Here is a 24,919-nt window from a genome sequence, read left to right as displayed (position 1 = left end):
CGAAAACAGTGAAGAACCAGGAGTGTTAGCATCGATGATTTCCGGACTCGTTACTGCGGCTCTCTATTGGCCAGCGGGTAGAGAGCCTGTGCTGCTGCAATGACAAACAATAGGTGATGAACACCTCAGCCATCAATGACACATGTCGGTTGGATCAAATCTATATCAAATGTATTTTCAGTATGTGCATTCCAAGACAATAGAGGTGAATGACATATTGTCACCGTCAGTGGACTGCAATAATGTAGACTTTGCCACTGTGATGATGTTCTTGATGTAAAATAGGCCTACATGACATTTTTTAACGGAGACCTTGGCCTTGTGCAGCTTTATGCAAAAGGAAATAGCTAGACATGAAGGATTAATGAAGATGCTATTAATGCCCCTTGCTCTTGACGGTGGACTCACTTTCTGGCCGGCAATCACCACGCGGTCGCCCAGTCGGATGCCCATAGTGGCGAGCTGTGTCCGGGCCTTATCTGAGAGAGGCAGGGGAGTGAGAGCAGACAGGCCGAGGGGCAGGGGGGAGCTGGGCCGGGGCAGAGCCTCTCTCAGGAGAGCCCGGAGCTCTTTGGCCACGGCGGCTGCGTCTGCCATCTCCAAGGGCATGTCGAGAGGGTCCGGCACTACGTCTACTGGGCACTGCCCCTTTTCGTTCTGTAGGGAGAGACAGGGGGGGAAAGCACGGAGGAGCAAAGCTAAATTGATGAGGAAGGAGTGAATTAGGCTTTCAAATGGTAGTATCAGATGAAATGCAATATAACACGTCAATACTGATCAAATATCAAATCATGTATCAAGCAAGGTGACAAGACTGCTAGGATGGCAAAAAGTAAAAAGTAGTGTTTTAACAAAAAAAAGTTCAGCGCCATCGTTCGTGAAACAAGAATGCAGGGCTTAACAGAATTTTTAATCTCATCAGAAGAACAAAATCCCCCAGCGCTGTATTTCATAGCAGCTGATCAGTAGGCGCACAACATTGGAATTGAGTCAACTGGCTGAAAGAAAGTGAGTGTCAGTGAGTGGAGACAGAGAGTCAGTGAGCTGGAGTGTCAGGGGAGGCAGGTGGAGATGCCTGCTGCGGAGGCGTGACAGCCAGAGGGAGCTCATTCCACACTACGCTGGAGTCATTGAGGCACACTCATGCTCACCATCTCCTCCAGCAGCAACACCACTGCTTCTTTACGAAACATCAAAAAGGAGCTTGCCTTCCATTGCCAAGGCCCGTCCTCTACATGTTGTAGCACTAAGCTAATGCTAAGCACTAAGCTAACGCAACGACTTCTTTGCTGACTGAGTTGTAGCATCTGTATTGTGTGCATTTCTGCCTTTGTGAGTAACCTTGTGATGCAATCTGGAAAAGGATCAAATTCAGTGTTAATTTCCTGTATGAGAAAAGCCCCACAACTCAGGGATGCAAACGCATGGAGAGTGAAAAAGGTGACAGACACAAAACCACTCAGAAGTCATTCACTTAAGTGCCCAATTTTGGGATCAAAAAGGTGACCGTCACTGAAAACTAACAACAAACTAGTCACCTTAAAAGCATCCCTGATAACCATTTATTGATGACTCAAGCTTGTCAGTGTATTCCATTGTTGGCGGTTAGCATTAGGTAATGCAATGCTAATTCATACCTTCTCACACACAAACAGCTGTTGGAGGAATGTGTGGGAGGTTTCCATTGCCTCTAGCTCTTCATCACAACACAACTCATTTACAGGAAACGTTGACACCTTGTAGCATGGACATTCTGCCATTTTCCTTTTTCAGATGGGTGTTAAAGGACATTCAGCAGACCACTAACCATTTTGACAGTTCCAACGTGTTTGATTTCAATGCTGTGAGGGAGCACAATGACTCACATTTTGATTTTCACACATTTTTCACATTCTTCTCAGAAACGAGGCGTTCGTTCAAATTTCCATCACGATACAACTTTCATTTACTATGCGAGTTCGAGCTGGATCTAGGCCTAGTTGTATAGCAACTATGTAGGGACTGGGAAGACCATTATCAAATTAAATTACTTCCAAGTGTGACGTCTACTCAAAAGGGAAAGAGAGATTTCAAACTGAATTTCTTGGCTGTGGTAGCTAGCTTTAAACTCCTAGTGCCAACTTCCAGTATCTTTCAAATGAAAGTGACACAATGTTGTAGGTAGAGCAAGTGCATTACTGTACAAATCAGTGCATATCCGTGTAGTGACGAAACATAAGAAAATATCCGACCTGGGGAAAAGCATTGCCATGCGTTCCACTCTCTCATGGCACAAGTGGACAAACGCTGACCCAAGAAAGCTTCCAGATGATGGATTGGCAAGGTCCCACCTGATAACGGGAAGTGCTGAGCAAGGTTGCTGATGTCAATGCTGGATGCCCTTTGATAAGACTATTAGCACTGAACACCACTGTACTTTTTCACTCAGGCACTTTGTCTACAGAGCCGCAGGAACACTGTGCTTCAACATCTAACCTCAAAATGACTATGCCTTTCTCCAACTGTGTCTTGTGAATTGTGTGCAGTGTTGTTGCTCTCTTGAGCAATATCGTCGATGTATAATTGAATACAAACTTGCAGTCAACCCTGTGAGTGGTCTGTGCACGGTCTATATTACATTAGGTTTCTTTGGCTGATGGTGAACACAGAAGAACTCCCCATAAATCATGAACAGGACTATGACAAGCATTTGGGGTCAGACTGGTAAATGTAGCTCACAACCCTGAAGCCCACTCGCAGCAGCAAGCTGTCAAGTTGACTGAACAGAACAGTCATGGCTCTGCTCTGTGAGTCAGCAAAACCCACTTGTTTATTTGTGACTGGCTGAGTCATGGACGGTGCCAATACACATTTGATGAGGGGGAGCAAAGATTCTCAGACAATCGCTGACGGAGCGATAACAAAACTGCTCAAAACAGGTCGCCTATATCTCCCGGGCTGATGCCAGCAGCCAAGAGTCGATGAACCTCAAAAGACAAAGTAGACAGAAAATAATCTCTCCTCAAAAGTGATTTAGTGTTTGGTCGGCAAGATGACGAACAAATGTCAATTTTTCAGAACAATAAATCTCTAAATAAAAGGGTTAAGAAGATGGTGATTCATGTTCACATCTGTATGAATGCTGACATGCTCTTGGAGCTTTGCATTCTTGCTCACACCAATGCACTGAGAGCGTTAAAACATAGGGCAAGCACTCCCTCTGCAGTGCACTCATCTTTGAGCTGGGGATGGAAGGATCAGATTATGGTACATAGTGCTTTGGCGACCTCCAGTGGGGAAATTGCTGCGTGCAGAGAACAGGCAGCTTTTCCGTTAACAATAGGTCTCATGCAGTCAACCCTTTTATTCAGAGCAAATAAACACATCATGAGGCCATATCACCTCACAGACATGATGCCACTTCTTTCAAGTGTACATCAAATGTATCATCAGAACTAAGGCTACGTTCACACAGCCATCCTTAGTGCTTGAATCTAATCTTTTCCCCCCTAAGTGACTCAGGGCAGTGTTTTTCATGACTGTGTGAACAGTATAAGTCACATTGAAAGTGACTTTTTTAAAGAGGACCTGGGCTACTTTCAAATGTGGAAAAACATCAGAATTGAATTTGATGTTTTGGAATGTGACTCCGGTGTGAACAGACATCTGGCCCATATCAGACTTAATGCTTCAATGTGACTTTTACGTCATTCCAGAGCGACATTCATCACTATGCTGCACTGGCGGGAGGAGGGAGGACCAAGCAGGTAGATTGTGATTACAAACATGGAGGACAGCTGCGAGGGAGCTCAGTGGAGGGACAGTGAGGTTTTAGACCTTATAAGTATTAGCAAGAAGTAGCAGCTATTGCTCCACAGAAAGCCCTTATTAAAATTTTGGCTCTCTTTCTCCTCTTCCTCGCTATCATCTGCTCCCGTATTATTCGCTGGCTTCAACTGCACAATAACTTGTAAATTAAACTGTAAACAACAGATGAAACAACATCGTCAGCTACCACCATGTTTACTGCCGTCTTCTTCCGAGTTTACGTAGAACAGCAGTGTGCTGCATGTGACGTCTTGTGCGTATGTGGGTCACTTCGGGGCCGTGAACTGTTCACACTGGAGTCTGATATGGGCCACTTTTAAAAAGTCTGTGTTAACAGCCGCACAAAAAATCAGATGTGAGCAACAAATCAGATTCAAGCACTAAGGTTTGCTGTGTGAACGTAGCCAAAAACACCAGCCTATCTGATAAACTAGCGGTATATCATCACCAATGCTGCACGGCACGTCTTGACAGCATATTGTCATTTCCTGGGATTCTGCTGTATATCCTTCAATTCAATGTCAATCTTGAATGAGGGCTATCCAACAAACTTCTCTCCACCAAGGCTTGAGATGGCTGCAACTGAGAGGCACAAAGGCCCACTATGAGTGAACACTCAGAAATGTCCAAGTGGTAGGGCTATTCATGGCATGTCTGGTAGGGTAGGTAGATAGGTAGGGGGGTAGAAAGTGGTAGGGCTATTCATGGCATGTCTGGTAGGGTATGCAGATAGGTAGAGAGGTAGAAAGTGGTAGGGCTATTTATGGCATGTCTGGTAGGGTAGGTAGATAGGTAGGGCGGTAGAAAGTGGTAGGGCTATTCATAGCATGTCTGGTAGGGTAGGTAGGTAGGTAGGGAGGGAGGTAGAAAGTGGTAGGGCTAATCATGGCATGTCTGGTAGGGTAGGTAGATAGGTAGGTAGAAAGTGGTAGGGCTATTCATAGCATGTCTGGTAGGGTAGGTATGTAGAAAGTGGTAGGGCTACTCATGGCATCTCTGGTAGGGTAGGTACAGTAGGTAGAAAGTGGTAGGGCTACTCATGGCATGTCTGATAGGGTAGATAGATAGGTAGGGAGGTAGAAAGTGGTAGGGCTATTCATGGCATGTCTGATAGGGTAGGTAGATAGGTAGGGGGGTAGAAAGTGGTAGGGCTATTCATGGCATGTCTGGTAGGGTATGCAGATAGGTAGAGAGGTAGAAAGTGGTAGGGCTATTTATGGCATGTCTGGTAGGGTAGGTAGATAGGTAGGGCGGTAGAAAGTGGTAGGGCTATTCATAGCATGTCTGGTAGGGTAGGTAGGTAGGGAGGGAGGTAGAAAGTGGTAGGGCTATTCATGGCATGTCTGGTAGGGTAGGTAGATAGGTAGGAAGGAAGTGGTAGAGCTATTCATAGCATTTCTGGTAGGGTAGGTACTAGGTAGATAGGTAGGGAGGTAGAAAGTGGTAGGGCTATTCATAGCATGTCTGGTAGGGTAGGTAGATAGGTAGGGAGGCAGAAAGTGGTAGGGCTAGTCATGGCATGTCTGGTAGGGTAGGTAGATAGGTAGGTAGAAAGTGGTAGGGCTATTCATAGCATGTCTGGTAGAGTAGGTATGTAGAAAGTGGTAGGGCTACTCATGGCATCTCTGGTAGGGTGGGTAGGTAGAAAGTGGTAGGGCCACTCATGGCATGTCTGGTAGGGTAGGTAGGTAGGTAGAAAGTGGTAGGGCTATCCATAGCATGTCTGGTAGGGTAGGTAGAAAGTGGTAGGGCTACTCATGGCATGTCTGGTAGGGTAGCTAGGTATGTAGAAAGTGGTAGGGCTACTCATGGCATGTCTGGTAGGGTAGGTAGGTATGTAGAAAGTGGTAGGGCTAGTCATGGCATGTCTGGTAGGGTAGATAGATAGGTAGGTAGAAAGTGGTAGGGCTATTCATAGCATGTCTGGTAGGGTAGGTATGTAGAAAGTGGTAGGGCTACTTATGGCATCTCTGGTAGGGTAGGTAGGTAGAAAGTGGTAGGGCTACTCATGGCATGTCTGGTAGGGTAGGTAGGTACGTAGGTAGAAAGTGGTAGGGTTATTCATAGCATGTCTGGTAGGGTAGGTAGAAAGTGGTAGGGCTACTCATGGCATGTCTGGTAGGGTAGGTAGGTAGGTAGGTAGAAAGTGGTAGGGTTATTCATAGCATGTCTGGTAGGGTAGGTAGATAGGTAGGGAGGTAGAAAGTAGGGGTGTGCCGAAAAATCGTTTCTTCGATGCATCGCGATAAGACACGTAACGATTCAAATGGATGCAAAATGTTCGATTATCGATTACTTTTCCTGACCACAGAAACAGAGCCGTAGCGCCCGGAACGAAAAAAGCCGGCCGGACAGTTTTAAGGGACGGACTCATAAGACCGACTGTAGACACTAGACAGAGAAAATGGCGGCGGCAGCAGCTAACGCGCTAGCTGTGTGTACGACTTGTAAAACACGAATCAAGTACAGTGGCAACACCACGAACATGAGGCACCACCTCACGCGTTTTCATCCCGGGTGGGAGGCGGAGAAGACGCTGGTTGTTGCTACTGCTAACCAGCGAAGAATTGAGGACGGGTTCAGAAAACTTCCCCGCGGCTCTGACAGGGCGAAAAGAATCTCAACCTCCATTGCTACCTTCATAGCTAAGGATTTACGTCCATACGCTGTCGTCGACAACACAGGCTTTCGCGCTATGATGCGTACATTGGAACCGAGATACCAATTACCGACACGAAAGTATTTCACCCAGAAAGCAGTTCCTCAACTGCATGACGAGACCAAAACCGAAGTACTGGAATCCCTGAAGAAAGCATGCAGGGTGGCAGGGTGGTGGTGGTGAAGGAAGGAGGCAGTGAAGGAGAGGGGAGGTGAAGGGGTGAATCTGTTAATTCTGTTATTTTATTCATCCGCCACTTATTTAGTTTTAAAGCTGCTTTTGGTTGTGGATAGGAAAACGTTTGCTTGTTGTGGGATGATGCTATGCTGCTCACTGGTCATTTGTAAAGGATTTTGTTTGGAAGTCTTTATTTATTATTTATGAATAAGCTATTTGTTTTGTATTAAACAAACATGCTAGTACCGAAATCTGTGAAAAAAGCAGAGGATTTTGGTTAAAAGTTTTATTTTCTATTACTGAATACAGAATAAGCTATTTTTGTATTAATCCTGCCAGTACAGAAATCTGTGAAAACAGCAGAATAAGCTATTTGTTTTTTATATTAATCCTAAATCTGTGAAAACAGCAGAGAATTTTGGTTAAAATAAAAGAAGTTTCTAAAGGCACTTTATTTCAAATAATCTCACCTGTAAAGAGCAGCTTTTTGTTGTGGGAAATGTAAAATGTTTTGGATGTATTGTGTTTGGTCTGATTGATCTAAATAAAAGATAATGGAGGTAAATTTGTTTGTTTCCTTTAATTAATGGATACTGACAAAGAAATCCTGTATGGGGAAAAAGATACTGACAAAGAAATCCTGTATGGGGAAAAGATGCATCGAAATCGTAATCGTGATTAATCGTAATCGTTTTTTAATCGAATCGTAGGACCCTTAATCGTAATCGAATCGAATCGTGAGGTGCCTAAGGTGGCACACCCCTAGTAGAAAGTGGTAGGGCTAGTCATGGCATGTCTGGTATGGTAGGTAGGTAGGTAGAAAGTGGTAGGGCTATTCATGGCATGTCTGGTAGGGTAGGTAGGTAGGTAGAAAGTGGTAGGGCTATCCATAGCATGTCTGGTAGGGTAGGTAGGTAGAAAGTGGTAGGGCTATTCATGGCATGTCTGGTAGGGTAGGTAGGTAGAAAACTTGAATGTCCACACTGTGCATTAAAGTGCATATGTACAGCAGCCCGGCATATCTAAAGTGGGGAATTTGTATTCCAGACAAACACTATTTCAGAGTGTTATCTACCAACTGAGTCGGGAAAATGACAAATTGGTAAATGTGACGTGCAAAGAAACAGAAAAAAAACAACATACTGAATATCTGAAATGGCATGAAAGCAGGACCTGAGTGTAACTGGAAGATTGCAATCCTTTGTATTTTTGAAGATTAGATTACACAGGAAAGGCTTTGTAAATGTATTCGTGGGGAAGATGTGGGAATGAAATTGCCAATTTTAGTAGAGTATAGTAGACTGAATGACTGATTGGAGAGGTTTGCGGGCAAATGCAGACAAGGGAATTTGTTTCAAAAGAAGTTACTTTATTTTTTATTATTGTGTGTGTGTGGGGGGGGGGGGTTGCAAGCTGTCTGAATATCTGCCTCTGCACTGAATAAATGACAATGACATTGTCATGCAAATTGCCCCCACATTTCCAATACCTGGCACTTAATTAACTCAATCAATCTGATTGAGTAACACATGAGGTGATGAGAGCTGTTGACAATTCAATGCTGTATGTTGTATGCACAGATGAGGACCGTTGCATGCAAAAAAGAAAAAAGATGTGCTCTGTGAAAGCAGAGAGCCAGTGACTTACTGTCTCCATAGCATGGCACTATGGCTTTAAAGGAGTAATAACAATTAAAATTCTAACATAGTGACGTAACTCAAGATTGTTAATGACCTCTGGGTGTTGCCTTTCCTCTACCTGATGCTCTATGGGCTACATGCACAACTCCACTACTTCCTGAAATTAGTACAGCTTCTTTATTTCCTGTCATCACTATTGGATGAACTGATTAATGTCAGGTGTGCTGCAGTCACAACAATGATCAGGCACACCTGATTAATCAGTTCATCCAATAGTGTAGGACAGGAAATAAAGAAGCAGTACTAATTTCAGGAAGTAAAAAAGTTGTGCATGTAGCCTATTGGCAGGGCTTCCCAAACTGTTCAGATCAAGTACCACTGTGTACCAAACCAGATTCCACAGGGACCACTTCCACTGCAGATAACAGCATTTCCCATCAAATAAAATTAGCTGATTTAACCATAGAAAGGCTAAAGTAACAACATAAGACTACTGGTCCAAACGCTCACACAGAAAATTAAAAACAGGTCCCTCAAACCCTCACAGAACACCATGCATGATGGCAAAGATGAAAATAATTAGCCACTGCACAAAATGTCCTGATTCTTAAGCCCATTCAGCTGACCACTCATCTTAACTACACCCTCAAGTCTCCTCCAACTAGCTTACAATGCCCCACACAGCCTGGAAAACCACTTCAGATCAATTAGCAGTTAATTTAGAAAGAAAATGCCCAAGGGGGAAATGGTTGACTTGAATGGTTGAGGTCGACAAAATACTGCACTGGGCTGGTGTACGTGTGTGTGATAGCTTCATGTCTGTTGACTCAATGAAGTCTTTGTTGTGTCACGCAAGTTTCTTTTTTGGGGCATTTTTGCCTTCATTAGACAGGACACTAGGACAGTAGGCAGACAGTAGGCAGACATGAAGGTTTTTGCCTTCATTAGACAGGACACTAGGACAGTAGGCAGACAGGAAAGGTGGGGAGAGAGAAGGGCCGAGCCTCCGTGGTATGTGTGCTACCAGGTGAGCCACCAGGACACACTGTGCTAGTCTCAGGCTCTCCATAGATTGGCAGAGTGGGTGGAGCAATGACAGGGACAGTAGGGAGAATTGGCCAAAACATGGGGGGGGGGGGGGGGGGGGGGTAGAAAAAACGTGATAAAAAAATGAAGAGCACTATTACACTGAGGAAATGTGTGAAATTGTTATAGATCCCATGAAACAACAGGATATGTGCCTCTGACAAAGAGGAAACAGAGATTTTATCAAGTGAAGCGTGGTAGTGTGCACAGTAGGGCATTCCCCGACTAGTCGACTAGTAAAACCACTAGTCGACACTGTGCTTAGTAGTCGACTAGTCGTCATTCTTGGTTGTCCCTCTTTCCACAGTGCAGTGTTAATAATGCAGTAGAGCCACTGGGGGGTGCTGCCGCGCTGTGGGTACCTTGCGACCATTTGCGACCCTTCCAATCGACGAAGAAGAACGAGTGCAACAATAACAAACCTCACAAGTCACATGACTTTCTTTTAGTTTTTATTTTAGTAATACTGATGTATGGTGTCAGGAAAGTCACTTTTGATGGATACTAGGAAGCATCCTACCGGACTGTATGTGGACAGCGGCCCAGGCTAGGTTGCTAACGTTAATTTCGGAAAACCTCTCCTCGCGCCCCAAAGCAGGACTACACAGCCAGCAGGATAGCAGCATGGCAGACCTTCAAGTCTAAGTGGAGTTCGTTTTAACCATGCTTTATTAAATGACTAGCTGTCATTACTTAAGTAACGTTACCCATTTGTTTGTGAATAATGCAACGTTTTTTTAGGGTTTCACAGTTTTAATTTGAAGGCCGAAAAGGGAAATGGTGTGATAGTAAATTGAATTGACACTGGTCTGTCAATTCTATCATTTCACACGTACCATTTCCCTTTTTCGACTTCAAATTAAAAGTGGAAAAACAACGAAACGTTAGCGTGTGAAGCCTCGGCCTATCTGGATTATAAAAATATAACATTAGAGAAAACAGCCATCAGCCATGCCGTTTTATACTAATTTATTGCCAAATGCTTTGGGAATCAAGCTTGGTCAGAAAAGGTCTACTACATTAGCTAGTTATGCCTGCATCTCAATAGCCCTGCTGCCTGGTTGTATTTGAGACCTTTTGACGTGAGTTGAGCGTTTTTATTGGGGGGAGAAAAAAACTCAGACTAGTCGACTACCTTTAGGGACGACTAGTCGACTAGTAAAATTCACTAGTCGTGAATGCCCCAGTGCACAGCAGTAGTGACAATACTGCTCAAATGCTCAGTGGATGAAACTATCTGAGGAAGTTACTGTGTGTGTGTTAGTGTGTTTATGAAACTATCTGAGGAAGTTACTGTGTGTGTGTTAGTGTGTTTATGAAACTATCTTAAGAAGTTACTGTGTGTGTGTTAGTGTGTTTATGAAACTATCTGAGGAAGTTACAGTGTGTGTGTTAGTGTATTTATGAAACTATCTAAGGAAGTTACTGTGTGTGTGTTAGTGTGTTTATGAAACTATCTGAAGAAGTTACTGTGTGTGTGTTAGTGTGTTTATGAAACTATCTGAAGAAGTTACTGTGTGTGTGTTAGTGTGTTTATGAAACTATCTGAGGATGTTACACTGTGTGTGTTAGTGTGTTTATGAAACTATCTGAGGATGTTACACTGTGTGTGTTAGTGTATTTATGAACCTATCTGAGGAAGTTACTGTGTGTGTGTTAATGAAACTATCTGAGGAAGTTACTGTGTGTGTTAGTGTGTTTATGAACCTATCTGAGGAAGTTACTGTGTGTGTGTTAGTGTGTTTATGAAACTATCTGAGGAAGTTACTGTGTGTGTGTTAGTGTGTTTATGAAACTATCTGAGGAAGTTACTGTGTGTGTGTTAGTGTGTTTATGAACCTATCTGAGGAAGTTACTGTGTGTGTGTTAGTGTGTTTATGAAACTATCTGAGGAAGTTACTGTGTGTGTGTTAGTGTGTTTATGAAACTATCTGAGGAAGTTACACTGTGTGTGTTAGTGTATTTATGAAACTATCTGAGGAAGTTACTGTGTGTGTGTTAGTGTGTTTATGAAACTATCTGAGGATGTTACACTGTGTGTGTTAGTGTATTTATGAACCTATCTGAGGAAGTTACTGTGTGTGTGTTAATGAAACTATCTGAGGAAGTTACTGTGTGTGTTAGTGTGTTTATGAACCTATCTGAGGAAGTTACTGTGTGTGTGTTAGTGTGTTTATGAAACTATCTGAGGAAGTTACTGTGTGTGTGTTAGTGTGTTTATGAAACTATCTGAGGAAGTTACTGTGTGTGTTAGTGTGTTTATGAAACTATCTGAGGAAGTTACTGTGTGTGTGTTAGTGTGTTTATGAAACTATCTGAGGAAGTTACACTGTGTGTGTTAGTGTATTTATGAAACTATCTGAGGAAGTTACTGTGTGTGTGTTAGTGTGTTTATGAAATTATCTGAGGAAGTTACTGTGTGTGTGTTAGTGTGTTTATGAAATTATCTGAGGATGTTACACTGTGTGTGTTAGTGTATTTATGAAACTATCTGAGGAAGTTACACTGTGTGTGTTAGTGTATTTATGAAACTATCTGAGGAAGTTACTGTGTTAGTGTGTTTATGAAACTATCTGAAGAAGTTACTGTGTGTGTGTTTGTGTTTATGAAACTATCTGAGGAAGTTACAGTGTGTGTGTTAGTGTGTTTATGAAACTATCTGAAGAAGTTACTGTGTGTGTTAGTGTGTTTATGAAACTATCTGAGGAAGTTACTGTGTGTGTTAGTGTGTTTATGAAACTATCTGAGGAAGTTACTGTGTGTGTGTTAGTGTGTTTATGAAACTATCTGAGGAAGTTACTGTGTGTGTGTTAGTGTGTTTATGAAACTATCTGAGGAAGTTACTGTGTGTGTGTGTGTGTGTGTGTGTGTGTGTGTGTGTGTGTGTGTGTGTGTGTGTGTGTGTGTGTGTGTGTGTGTGTGTGTGTGTGTGTGTGTGTGTGTGTGTGTGTGTGTGTGTAATATGAGAAAAAGGTAACATACTCTAAAAGCAGGGTTGGCTCCCAGCTCCAGCAGACATTTAGCAGCTGATGTGCACAGGTTGGACGCGGCGATGTGCAGGGCCGTGCCAAAGTCAAAGTCACTGCAGGTGGCATCTACCTCTGACAAAGACCAAGGAAGAGAGATGGGTGTCATACACGGTTGACAGATTCAATCACAACTTACACAGCCTCCCAACTCTAAACTTTCAAACTGTCATCTCACTAATAAAACCCATTGTCGTTGAAAAAGGCAAGATACTGATATATGAAAAAGTACAGTAAAATAACCTTGCTTCTCAAATCATTAAAGCCGCCCTCCAGCCAGTTTTCAGCCTGTGTAAATCCTGGGTGTACAGTGGAAACACAAAGCTGTGCGTGCTGTAATGAACTACATCACCAATCATCATTTGCGCCAAAGATCGTCTATTGGTAAGAACCGAAGGCTTATACCTTGTCCCACTGCAACATCATGGCTGGAGCACTGTTGTCCAAAAAGGATAAGAGCCTCGCTCCTGCCTTCAATATACGATTTTTGTCTCCCTTCCGGGCAGTAAACCGGAAACAGTATGGCTGCCTCTATCTCCGCAAAATGTTCGTCCAGACGCCACAATATTGTTATAAATATCAACAACTAGCCAACAGATATCAAAGCTGGTGACTTACATGGAAAATATGTGGAAAGAGCGTAACTAACTGGTTAAAATTGACTATCACAGCGTTTTGAGCCTGGTGAACACTTACTTAGCAAACGTAGGCCAACACCAAGCTAAGGGCAGATGGTATAGTGTAGTATGTATAGTGTAGTGAGACAATTTTTATGACTTTGATGCCAAAATAAGCTTATTTGTCAACAAAATACAGTGGCGAACACTGGCTAATTAGTAGAGCAGGAAAAACACAGCTACACATGAGAAATATCTGAAAAATGACTAAACTGACTGGAGGGGGGCTTTAAGATCAATAATCATGATTATTCATAACTGTCATCATAATATCTAGAGAAAATAATTGGGGTTATCCTATTTGTGACGTCGGCAGCCCTAACTAACAGCACACCTGACTTCGGTCTTATGGAGAAAAAACAAGTCCCTCAAACCCTCACAGGACACCATGCATGATGGCAAAGATCTAAATAATTTGCCACTCCACATTTCATCTGACCACTCATCTTAACTATACCAGCTCAGTGGCCTTGTGGTTTGAGTGTCCGCCCTGAGACTGGGAGGTCGTGAGTTCGATCCCCGGCCGAGTCATACCAAAGACTATAAAAATGGGACCCATTGCCTCCCTGCTTGGCACTCAGCATCAAAGGGTTGGAATTGGAGGGTTAGATCACCATATGATTCCCGAGCGCGGCACTGCTGCTGCTCACCGCTCCCCCAGGCGATGGGTTAAATGCGGAGAACAAATTTCACACACTCAGGTGTGTGACTTTACCTTTACTTTACCCTCAAGTCTCCTCCAACTAGCTTACAGTGTCCCACACATCCTCCTACAACTTCACGTCATCCTTCACTTATCAAGCAGATGTGTCCATTACTGCTTATTCCATAAGGCCGTGTGTCGACTGGACGTCTATTCCTGACGTTTAAACGCTGGAAGTACACTGGGGAGCACTGATCCCAGCGCACAATATGCAAGGAAGCAGACTGAAAATAACGTTAGCTCAGCAGTGGTAGCTAGCTTGATAGCTGACCGCTAACAACAAGCTAACAACACACGTACAATGATTTACCGCAACACTCACGAGAAAAATATTCAGTGTCCAGCCAATCTGCTCCCATAATTGAGCCTTTCTGTCTCTGTTGTGATCATTTCTCCATATGATTAGTTGCATGAAACGGAGCACCCGACACCAGCGTCTTTCTGAAAAGTTCAGATATTTTCAGTTGGAAACACTCGGAGCCGGCGCACAAAAAAGCCAGCGCACTCTCTCTAGACGGCCGTAGGCGCCTTCTCTCCTCATTGGAAAAACTGAAAAAAGACACCGGAGCTTAGGAATAGACACCATATGGACACACGGCCTAAGCGCTAATCAAAAGAAATGCAATCGACCTGCAGTTTGAACTCTAGCTGCCACTTGTGTGTCACTGGAAAATGCAATAACATTGGCTGTATATGTTCTGTACAGGAAGAAATAAGTACTGGGGGCATAATCTTCAGCTTTTAAAATAGAAATGTTTGCCCTGTGCTGGCTATCTGAGGTTACCTCCCCCTCTCCCTCGCTCTCGTCTGGCCCTCACCTCCAGGCTGGGAGGCCTGCAACACCACCCTGATAAGCTGGGGTACGTCGAAGTACGCGGCGTAGTGCAGGGCCCTCATGTTGGTCCAGCGTGAGCGCAGGTTGGGCTCGGCGCCCCGGGCGAGGAGTTGACGGGCGAAGCTGGCTGCCGTGTCTGCATCGCCTGAGAGACGGGGCAGAGGGGGGGGGGGGGGGGGGTGGCACACACACACGCAGAGAGTGTCAGTTCTGGAGGTCGTGGTGGAGGAAGAGTGGTGATGAATAAGTGCTGGCCAAATCACACAGGAATACTTGTTCAGTGGAGGACAGAGTAGTACGATATACTCATTTGCAGCGAGATATGATAGATGATTGTTCATACTAACCGATGCCTGGGGCCCCGGCCTTGCAGCAGTAGTGCAGGAGGCTCATATCAGTCAGGCCGTCTCGATCGTTCACACCGCAGCCCCTTTTCAGTATCTGTGCAAATGACAAGATGTGCAATGACAGCAAAAGACCAGCGCTGTCACTGTTCAGCAATATTGCATAATGGGCTATAAAGTGAAACTCGGGGGTAGTGATCTGATGAATGACAGGCAAGAAGCTGAGCCTATCATAACTCTACTGGGCCTATCATAAGTCTACTCAGCTTACGGTTCAGATGAGGAGTGTCGTACAGACGGAGAGAAACAAACAGGCCATTTATTTCTCAAGGTTAGAACTTATTAAGTGTGAGTGTGAGAGAAGTCATCGTCGGCTTTTACCCTCGAGACAAGTGCTTCACTGCACAATCTACTGCAATGCAGCTACATTATGTAACTGGGGTTGGGGTGGGTGGGGGGGGGGGGCCTCCAGACACAACCAAAAAGCAGACGTTTGTTTTCTAAAGGTAGGTATTCTGTGGGGGCACGGTGGTGCAGTGGTAGCGCTGTCGCCTCACAGCAAGAAGGTCTTGGGTTCGATTCCCGCCTGGGACGCTGTGGCCGCCGAGGGTGTGTCCCCATTCCCATGACCCAGGTGAGCTCATCAAAAATGGCCTTTCTGTGTAGAGTTTGCATGTTCTCCCTGTGCCCTGGGGCTTCCTCCAGATAGGAACATGCAAAAAAAAGAGAGGTATTGCGTGGGGGGGCGGCTCCGTTAGTATTCGTCAGATTTGTCAGTTGTCAAAAAGAAGTAGTGAGTGTCGTGTCGTCACCCATTGGTTTGCGGACTCCCGTTTGACCTTTAGTTTGCCATTTTGTCCGCTGCCAGGGGACGGGGGGTTTCCCACAGAGCCTCCTGCTATTGTTCCATGATCGGTGAGCTACGCAATCACTGGACAGGCCACCTGTCAATCACTCCCAAAGCATAGACTTTTTTATTGTCTATTTTACTCTAAACAGAAAAATTATATGAAAATTCACCTCGCATAGAGTTGTCATGAAAGGTGAAAGTAGCTATATAGAGACCAAAAACACCCTTTAAACCAGGCTGTAAACATGTTTATTTCTGCTGTAAAGGCAGGCATTTTAACATGGGGGTGAATGGGGATTGGGGAATGACTCCCTTTTGCAGCCAGCCTTAAGTGGCCATTCGAGGAACTGCAGTTTTTGTTTTTTTCCGTACTGGCTTCATCTGTCCAAGCCCAAACATCCCCCCTGGTTGTCAGAAATGTATGACATATTTGTGTAATATTTTTTCCATCAAACGAGAAAGAACATTCTGTACTATAAGGGCTAATGTCCATCAACTCCGGAACAGATGTGGTAAGGCTGCAAACAGACCCACACTCATGTAATCTGTCAAAAATAGAACAGGTGTGTAATTTTTCCATACTGCATGTATCACCCATCTATTAACATGGGCGAGAGTTTAATCCGGCAGTTTTACCGGATCCACAATGCAGCCGTAACGCATCTGGTGTACATCGGGTGTAAGGCCCACTATAAACAATCAGCTACAAAGAGTGCAGAATCAGCTGGATGGTGTTACCTCGTTGCCGATGAGGTCAATGTTCTTCTGGACCTGGGGCACCCACTGCCTCAGGACGGCAAACAGCTCCGGTACGGTAGTGCTGGGATCCAGAAGAACCTCCCTGCACTGGAGCTCACTGGGGTCAAAGAAGGAGAACTCTGGTGGTGGAGGGAGGGACAACAACACAAATGTATGTTGACTATAATGTAATTCAGTGTGGTTTAGGTGAACCAGGAATCTAAAGCTTTGCGCGTGCCTTTTGTCTGATTTGACAAATTATGTCAAAGCATTTAATTTAAATTCTTAAAGTCGAGCTGAACCCAAAAATGACTTTTATTTTCTTTTAGTTCAAACACCTGGGTATGCAGTGCACCTATTTAATAATATATGCCAAAGAAATCACAAAAATCTAATTTATTTAGTTTTTCACACTTTTTCACATCAAAAGTTCATTTTTCAAGATTTCATTGATAACAGCAATCTACAGTTTGCTGACGTCACCTAGTACTATCAAATTTCTACCCCATTTCAACCAATCATATCACTGATAATTACCTGTTTCTCATTGAGAAGCAGGTAATTATCAGTTATCTTATGGGTTTCAGCGATGAGAAGCAGGTAATTATCAGTTATCTTATGGGTTTCAGCGATGAGAAGCAGGTAATTATCAGTTATCTTATGGGTTTCAGCGATGAGAAGCAGGTAATTATCAGTTAGCTTATGGGTTTCAGCGATGAGAAGCAGGTAATTATCAGTTATCTTATGGGTTTCAGCGATGAGAAGCAGGTAATTATCAGTTATCTTATGGGTTTCAGCGATGAGAAGCAGGTAATTATCAGTTATCTTATGGGTTTCAGCGATGAGAAGCAGGTAATTATCAGTTAGCTTATGGGTTTCAGCGATGAGAAGCAGGTAATTATCAGTTATCTTATGGGTTTCAGCGATGAGAAGCAGGTAATTATCAGTTATCTTATGGGTTTCAGCGATGAGAAGCAGGTAATTATCAGTTATCTTATGGGTTTCAGCGATGAGAAGCAGGTAATTATCAGTTATCTTATGGGTTTCAGCGATGAGAAGCAGGTAATTATCAGTTATCTTATGGGTTTCAGCGATGAGAAGCAGGTACTTATCAGTTATCTTATGGGTTTCAGCGATGAGAAGCAGGTAATTATCAGTTATCTTATGGGTTTCAGCGATGAGAAGCAGGTAATTATCAGTTAGCTTATGGGTTTCAGCGATGAGAAGCAGGTACTTATCAGTTATCTTATGGGTTTCAGCGATGAGAAGCAGGTAATTATCAGTTATCTTATGGGTTTCAGCGATGAGAAGCAGGTAATTATCAGTTATCTTATGGGTTTCAGCGATGAGAAGCAGGTAATTATCAGTTATCTTATGGGTTTCAGCGATGAGAAGCAGGTACTTATCGGTTATCGTATCGGCTGAAAAAAATCCATATTGTGCATCCCTAGCACAGACATACATTAACTGCTCAATCAATTCACTCAAATGACTTCTCGTGGGTTATCTCCTTGTTGGGCTCGTGGTGTTCTACAGCAAATGAAATCAGATGTGACAATGAACCAAATAAAGACAGGCTGAAAACAGATAGGCTCTGCTCAAAGTGAATCCCAAAGTGAATTAGGGGGGTACGGTGGTGCAGTGGTAAGCGCTGTCGCCTCACAGCTCAAAAGTCCTGGGTTCGATTCCCACCTGGGACGCTGTGAAGGCTGAAGGAATGCGTGCCCGTCCGCATGTCCTCGAGTGCCCACCGCCCGGGTGGGGTCGTCAAAAGCGCCCTTCTGTGTGGAGTTTGCATGTTCTCCCCGTGCCTCCCGGGGGTTTCCTTCATATAGGAACCCCCTTCACCAAAACATGCAATATCCTGGTTGCTAATGTGGTTCCTCCTCTGGTCATTAAGGGCGCCTGTTCAGAGGGAGGGGAACTGGTTGGAATAGCGTGATCCTCCCATGTGCTATGTCCTACCTGTGAAGCTTCCTCTGTCAGGTGAAAAGAAGCGGCTGGCTAACTGCCCATGTCCCATGGAGTCAGTTTCGGCCCTCCCCAGATCGGCAGAGGGTGGAGTAGCAACCAGGATAAATAAATTAAATTAGCACTAATGGGGGATAAAAATGGGATAAAAAATCGGGGGGAAATATTATAAAAAAAAAAAAAAGTGAACCCCAATGCTTGCAATTCAACCACTACAGATCACACCACCACCGCCAGATGCATTTTCCCCTACAAAGGAAGAGTACCTTCAGCTGGGGACACTATGATGTCCACTTTTCACAGCCTGTTCACTTTTGTAGTGACTCCCCAGCTTTACATGTGAACCAGCCTGGCTGACAGGCTTGTTCCTGCATAGAGGAGTTTTTGGTGCCCGGACCTGATTCAATGGACATAGTCCAGAGTTCATGTCTAGAAGTGGCTATACAAACCTTGTTTGCATACTGTGTGTGTGTGTGTGTGTGTGTGTGTGTGTGTGTGTGTCCTCCTCACCACAGTCACTGGGCATGGGTGCTGAGGCCACCTGGTGGATGACGGGCCGCTCCAGGCCATGGCTGTGTTGGTGGTTAGAGAGCCTCCTGTGGCAGCCGAGGACGGCGTCAGCGTCCCCTTCAGCAGGCTCCGAGACATCCTCCTTAGTCATCTCCCCCTCAGGGCCTGAGGCACAAACAGTATCACACGTCTTATTCTCACATCCTCCTTAGTCATCTCCCCCTCGGGGCCTGAGGCACAAACAGTATCACACGTCTTATTCTCACAGCAAAAGCAGGTCTAATCTTCACATTTAGAGTGCCACTGTTTCATGATGAGACGTAACCCAATTTAAAGCTTTCAGCTAATCTGGCACTGCGACGACAAAGCGGTGAGATCAGGTATTCTTCTAAAGCACGTGTCAAACTCAAGGCCCGGGGGCCAAATCCGGCGCGGCACCTCATTTTATGTGGCCCGCGAGAGCGAGCAAATAATGCAATTTGCGCAATATACAATTCTTTGCAATACGGCGGGGGGAAAAAACGCTATTGTTAAATTGAATAATAATTGTAGGCTACGAGTTGTCAGTTTGCCATTGTTTTCCGGGTAATTGTGTTTTCAGAGATAGCTATTAAGTATTAAGTTATTACTTATTAGTACCGTAATAACTTATTACTAAAAAACAATAATAATCTAATCAGAGGCAATTATGAAATTATATGATAACAAGTAGGCTAGATGCATTTATATCATGTTACATTTACAACCGGCCCTTTGAGGGCAACCATAATGCTGATGTGGCCCAGGATGAAATTGAGTTTGACACCCCTGTTCTAATGTGTGCCCACATGATTAAAATTCAGTGTAGGCAAAATGATCAGTGAAATATCACAATACCTAGTGTCCACTCAAACTCAATATTGTATCAGTTAGGGATGCACCACTTTCTGGGACGATACAAGATACAAGATGTTTATTGTCACTCGATGTACACGTACACACGTGTGAAATTCTTGAGCTGTGTTGTGTTCCGTTACATATCGTTACCACCACCATCATCGCCTCATCATCATCAACATCTATGTCAACAGTAAACGTCAGTCCTTCTTGTTATGCGTCTTGTTGGTACATCAACATCAGAACATCCTCGTCAATATTACAAATCTGTTGTCGTACATATGTATTGCTGTTGCCCAATGCCCATATATAGTATATTGCATATTGCCCAGGGGTTTTGAGTCATTATTGGGTGGTTTTATTTTATTATTTAGGAGTCTGGTGGCTTGGGGGAATGAAACTGTTACAGATGTTTAAAATAACAATTTGGCCGATAGCGATATATATATTTTATTACCCCTTTTGTGACAGGGAAACACGTTTTCAATAACCAAACTGTTTTAAAGTATTTTGAGCCCTTCATCACACTATCTTCGGAAGAGCACAAATTCAATCATACAAATTCAAATTTAAACAAACTTTAATATAACCTTCTTTCACATGACAAAGATTCTTTTGTGGAAAAATAAGAGTTTCAAAAGCCTTTTTAGCCTGCTATACAACTACCTCATAGTTCTCAATGAGAAGAATTTTTCAGTACTTATGGTTGGCACGAGTAGTACAGTAGCCAGGCAGAAATGATGTGACCCAACTGCTAAATATTGACCACAATGCAATCGGTGAACGCCACCTTTTTTGCCGATAGGCCGCTTACAGACAACAAGACCAGTATCGGCCGATATATCGGTGCATCTAGTATCACTCACTACCCATTACTGTGATATAATGTCACATATGAATTCATATGAACATTATCCATATCCATATTTCAAGGCTTTCAATGAAAGACCTTTTAAAAAGTTGCTCACTCAAATGATATTGTTCAGAGCAGGGGGGGAAATGTTCTAGGTAGAAGGTTAGTACTTAGCCTAAATGACTCAGGCTTTTTCCTTGTAAGTACGCATTGACTTTGACATTTTATTGATTAATTAAGTGATATTATTTCAGCTTTTCTCTGCCATCAAATTGATTTTGACGTTTTATTGATTAAGTGATATTATTTCAGCTTTTTACTGGCATCAAATTAGAGAGAAATGGATTCTGCAATACATCATGTCATAAGTGTGACACAGGAAAATACTTTATTGTATGAGCTCTCCGGATCCGTGGAACTCACATTGTGCTTGGTTCTGCGTGGAACTCACATTGTGCTTGGTTCTGCGTGGAACTCACATTGTGCTTGGTTCTGCGTGGAACTCACATTGTGCTTGGTTCTGCGGATGGAAACGCTGGACCAAACACAAGGTGAGTTCACGTGACCGGATGGTTTTAAGCAGACTAGGCAATTCCCATCCTAATAGCAGAGTGGGGGTACACATAATGTGCCCCACCATGTACAGCAGCATGGTAGAACTAGACACGTGGCTGGTACCATCAGAGGTACCACCAGGACATGATCCATAAGCATGGTGTTGTAAATGTGCAGGGATAAACTGTGACAATTTTAATTGGCTACAACTGTAGCCCTGATGATGTTGTAATTATCCACTACTGTCTGATGTGAACCAAAGTGCCCTTCTGGGACATACGAATAAACTTGAACTTGAACTTGAACTTGAAGCCCTATCACTTAGGGCATGCACCGTTTTGCTTATAAGAGACACACCCACGTTTTCAAAGCAGGGCAGAGGACAATTGCCTTTGAGATACAGAGGAAATCAAAACTGGAGTCATGAAATTTAGAATACATAAACTAGAGCTTGGTTCCTAAAGAAGACTTTCAAACAATGACGGGCCATTGATCTGGCACCATAAAAAGAAAGACAGAGAGACAGGAGAGGCAAAGAAAAAGAAAGAGGGCGAACTAGAAGCAAACACACAGCAGGCCTAAAGCCTACAAAGCCAACAACAAACCTAAAAGCTGCCCGTCTAACAACCAACACTCACTGTCATCTTCCTCTGCTTTATCCTCTGCCCTGTTGATCTCCATGAGAGCCTCCCCGTGCAGCTAAGCTAAAACCAATCACAGCAGACACAAACTGGGGACCGACAGAGCGTTTGACCAGGCAACGTCCCAAAATAACTGCCAGGCCGACCCTCCTCAATCTCCAATAACAACCCCCCCCCCCCCCCCCCTCTCTCTCTCTCTCTGATCATTCCCTGTTGATCGCTTGGCTCCCAGGGTCACTGGCTATTTACAGCCTGCAAAGTGTCAAGGCTGCTCTCACTTCTCTGACTCTCTCTGCCCCGCTGGAATGCTACTCTAATGTTCCAGGCGTGTGCACTCTTGACCCCCACTGCCACTCCTCATCTGGCTCGTCACTCATAATAAGACTGGCAATGTGGAGAATGTGGCTGTAGGGTGACGGTGCAAACAAACATTGTGCAAAAGGGGCAGTGGGGTGGTGTTGTTGTCATTAGGAGGACTGTCTTTCAAGGCCTGGGTTCAGCCACCGGGCTAAAGCAAGCGTCCGCCCTGCTTTAGTTCACCTACATGTGGAAGGAGGGAAGAGAAAAGACACATTTCTCCTTTGGGGGGGTCGACGGATTATCACAAAAAGAACACGCCAGGATAATGATGGGGTTTCAGGATGGCAAAGACCAATCATGACCTCTCTACATGCGTCTAGTCTGACTACTTCATGTTAGTGTGATTGGAAGCTCTACTCTAGACTGTTCCCCCTGCTGAGAGGGATGGGATGGAGAAACAATTTGGTTCACAGTTTCACTCTCTGAGATCACTGCCATCCAATGATGAGGAGTTTGCAGTGTGACTTGGGACAATGGCCTAGTTTCTCAATAAGCCCCTCCTCGGTTGTGTGACCCATGATGTCATCCTGCACCCATTCACCCAACCTCACAACTAATGAAAACACAATATAATCATATTATGCGTCATATTTTTCACGTGGAAACAGCACATTTTGGAAAGTCTAGAGACTCTAGAGTTGTGTCATTAGTCTCATAGTTGCGTCAATACTTCTCCCAGAAAAGCTCAGCATCTGTTTTGCATCTCGTATGAATCTAAAGTATTTAGTAAAAGTGGATTAACAGATTAACAGATTGTTTTAGCAGGGAGAGTTAGGCCTGTGGTGTCCTCTGTTTTAGCAGGGAGAGTTAGGCCTGTGGTGTCCTCTGTTTTAGCAGGGAGAGTTAGGCCTGTGGTGTCCTCTGTTTTAGCAGGGAGAGTTAGGCCTGTGGTGTCCTCTGTTTTAGCAGGGAGAGTTAGGCCTGTGGTGTCCTCTGTTTTAGCAGGGAGAGTTAGGCCTGTGGTGTCCTCTGTTTTAGCAGGGAGAGTTAGGCCTGTGGTGTCCTCTGTTTTAGCAGGGGAGAGTTAGGCCTGTGGTGTCCTCTGTTTTAGCAGGGGAGAGTTAGGCCTGTGGTGTCCTCTGTTTTAGCAGGGAGAGTTAGGCCTGTGGTGTCCTCTGTTTTAGCAGGGAGAGTTAGGCCTGTGGTGTCCTCTGTTTTAGCAGGGAGAGTTAGGCCTGTGGTGTCCTCTGTTTTAGCAGGGGAGAGTTAGGCCTGTGGTGTCATCTGTTTTAGCAGGTTAGGTCTGTGGTGTCCTGTTTTAGGAGGGAGAGTTAGGCCTGTGGTGTCCTCTGTTTTAGCAGGGAGAGTTAGGCCTGTGGTGTCCTCTGTTTTAGCAGGGAGAGTTAGGCCTGTGGTGTCCTCTGTTTTAGCAGGGAGAGTTAGGCCTGTGGTGTCCTCTGTTTTAGCAGGGAGAGTTAGGCCTGTGGTGTCCTCTGTTTTAGCAGGGAGAGTTAGGCCTGTGGTGTCCTCTGTTTTAGCAGTGGAGAGTTAGGCCTGTGGTGTCCTCTGTTTTAGCAGGGGAGAGTTAGGCCTGTGGTGTCCTCTGTTTTAGCAGGGAGAGTTAGGCCTGTGGTGTCCTCTGTTTTAGCAGGGAGAGTTAGGCCTGTGCTGTCCTCTGTTTTAGCAGGGAGAGTTGTTCATGTTCACTATCTTGAACAACATCATGTGAAGGTATAGCCCCAAAATGTATACTAACAGGAACATTGCACCACAAATGACTACAACTAAATAAACTTTAGTAATTATGCTAGATCATCGTTTTGTTTCAGATTTTTTTTTAAATAGATGTGGGTTTATATTATGCAGTGTTGCGTAGGCTAAGTTTAAAATGCAATAGATACCTCGGTGACCACTGGCACACCCTCCCTCTCTGCATGCTTCTGGGATACACACTGGTGAAGCTAACAGCTTAGCTATCTATCTGTAGGAACCTTTAATTTGATGAGCCAATCAGCTGTGACAGTGACACTGACAGGTCTGGTTGACATTAGCGCTAGCGTAAATACCGGGGACAGGCAGCTAGCCCCGGCTGACTAACGTTACACTTCCACTTTGGTACTTGATGCATGGTTACAATGGACAGTTAACAACATGGTTTTGTACTAATGTCACTGAAAAGTTGCATAGAAAGATAAACTGCCTTCTCCCTTTAACGTTACACACACGTTAGCTCCTCAGTGGTATTAGCTAGCACCAATATTGGGCCAAGCCTTCCCGTCGCTTAAGATGCACTTTACAAGTTGGAATATAAATAAATGTCCTGGCAAAAGATGACTAGTTACGTAAACAAAAAATGTATTACCTCGACCTTACAGCTCGTTTCAAAACGCTTGGAGTCATGACAGGAGGAATGCCTAGAATTTTTTTCCCCTTCTTCTTCTTCTGCTTCTTCTTTTTCTTCTTCTCTGAGATTTAACGGCAGCTTGCAACCTTATCGCACCACTGCCATCTTCTGGATCATAGCACATAGCGCACTACATTCACCTGCATCTCAACAGGATTGACAGCACAGCCAGCCACCTGAACACTCAAAGCCAACAGCACAATAACAATAAATGTATCTAAATAACACATGATTTACACATCAGGTACACTCAATTAAAGGCAAAAG

At 44.1% G+C, this 24,919-nt stretch overlaps 1 protein-coding gene across 2 annotated transcripts in view; it reads right to left on the bottom strand.

Moving 5' to 3' along the window:
• The window catches only part of LOC310773438 (CAP-Gly domain-containing linker protein 4), an 82,148-nt gene extending 57,454 nt beyond the window's left edge, over positions 1-24,694 (bottom strand). Inside the window, exons 1-7 of one of the 2 annotated variants that reach the window (XM_083633319.1) lie at positions 24,611-24,694; positions 19,024-19,188; positions 16,543-16,682; positions 14,958-15,051; positions 14,594-14,755; positions 12,352-12,470; positions 409-657 (exon numbers count right to left, since the gene is read on the bottom strand). In XM_083633319.1, the coding sequence (XP_083489445.1) occupies positions 409-657; positions 12,352-12,470; positions 14,594-14,755; positions 14,958-15,051; positions 16,543-16,682; positions 19,024-19,174 (915 nt within the window). In that variant the 5' untranslated portion in view covers positions 19,175-19,188; positions 24,611-24,694. The remainder of the gene's footprint in view (positions 1-408; positions 658-12,351; positions 12,471-14,593; positions 14,756-14,957; positions 15,052-16,542; positions 16,683-19,023; positions 19,189-24,610) is intronic. The other variant, XM_083633320.1, reaches the window with a different exon arrangement.
• Between the last annotated feature and the right edge of the window lie 225 nt (positions 24,695-24,919).

The sequence above is a fragment of the Poromitra crassiceps genome, assembly GCF_964638095.1.
Source record: "Poromitra crassiceps genome assembly, chromosome: 3".
NCBI classification, from domain to species: Eukaryota; Metazoa; Chordata; class Actinopteri; order Beryciformes; family Melamphaidae; genus Poromitra; species Poromitra crassiceps.
The sequence above is the reverse complement of the archived record's forward strand: the minus strand, read 5'-3'. Positions and strand labels throughout refer to the sequence as shown.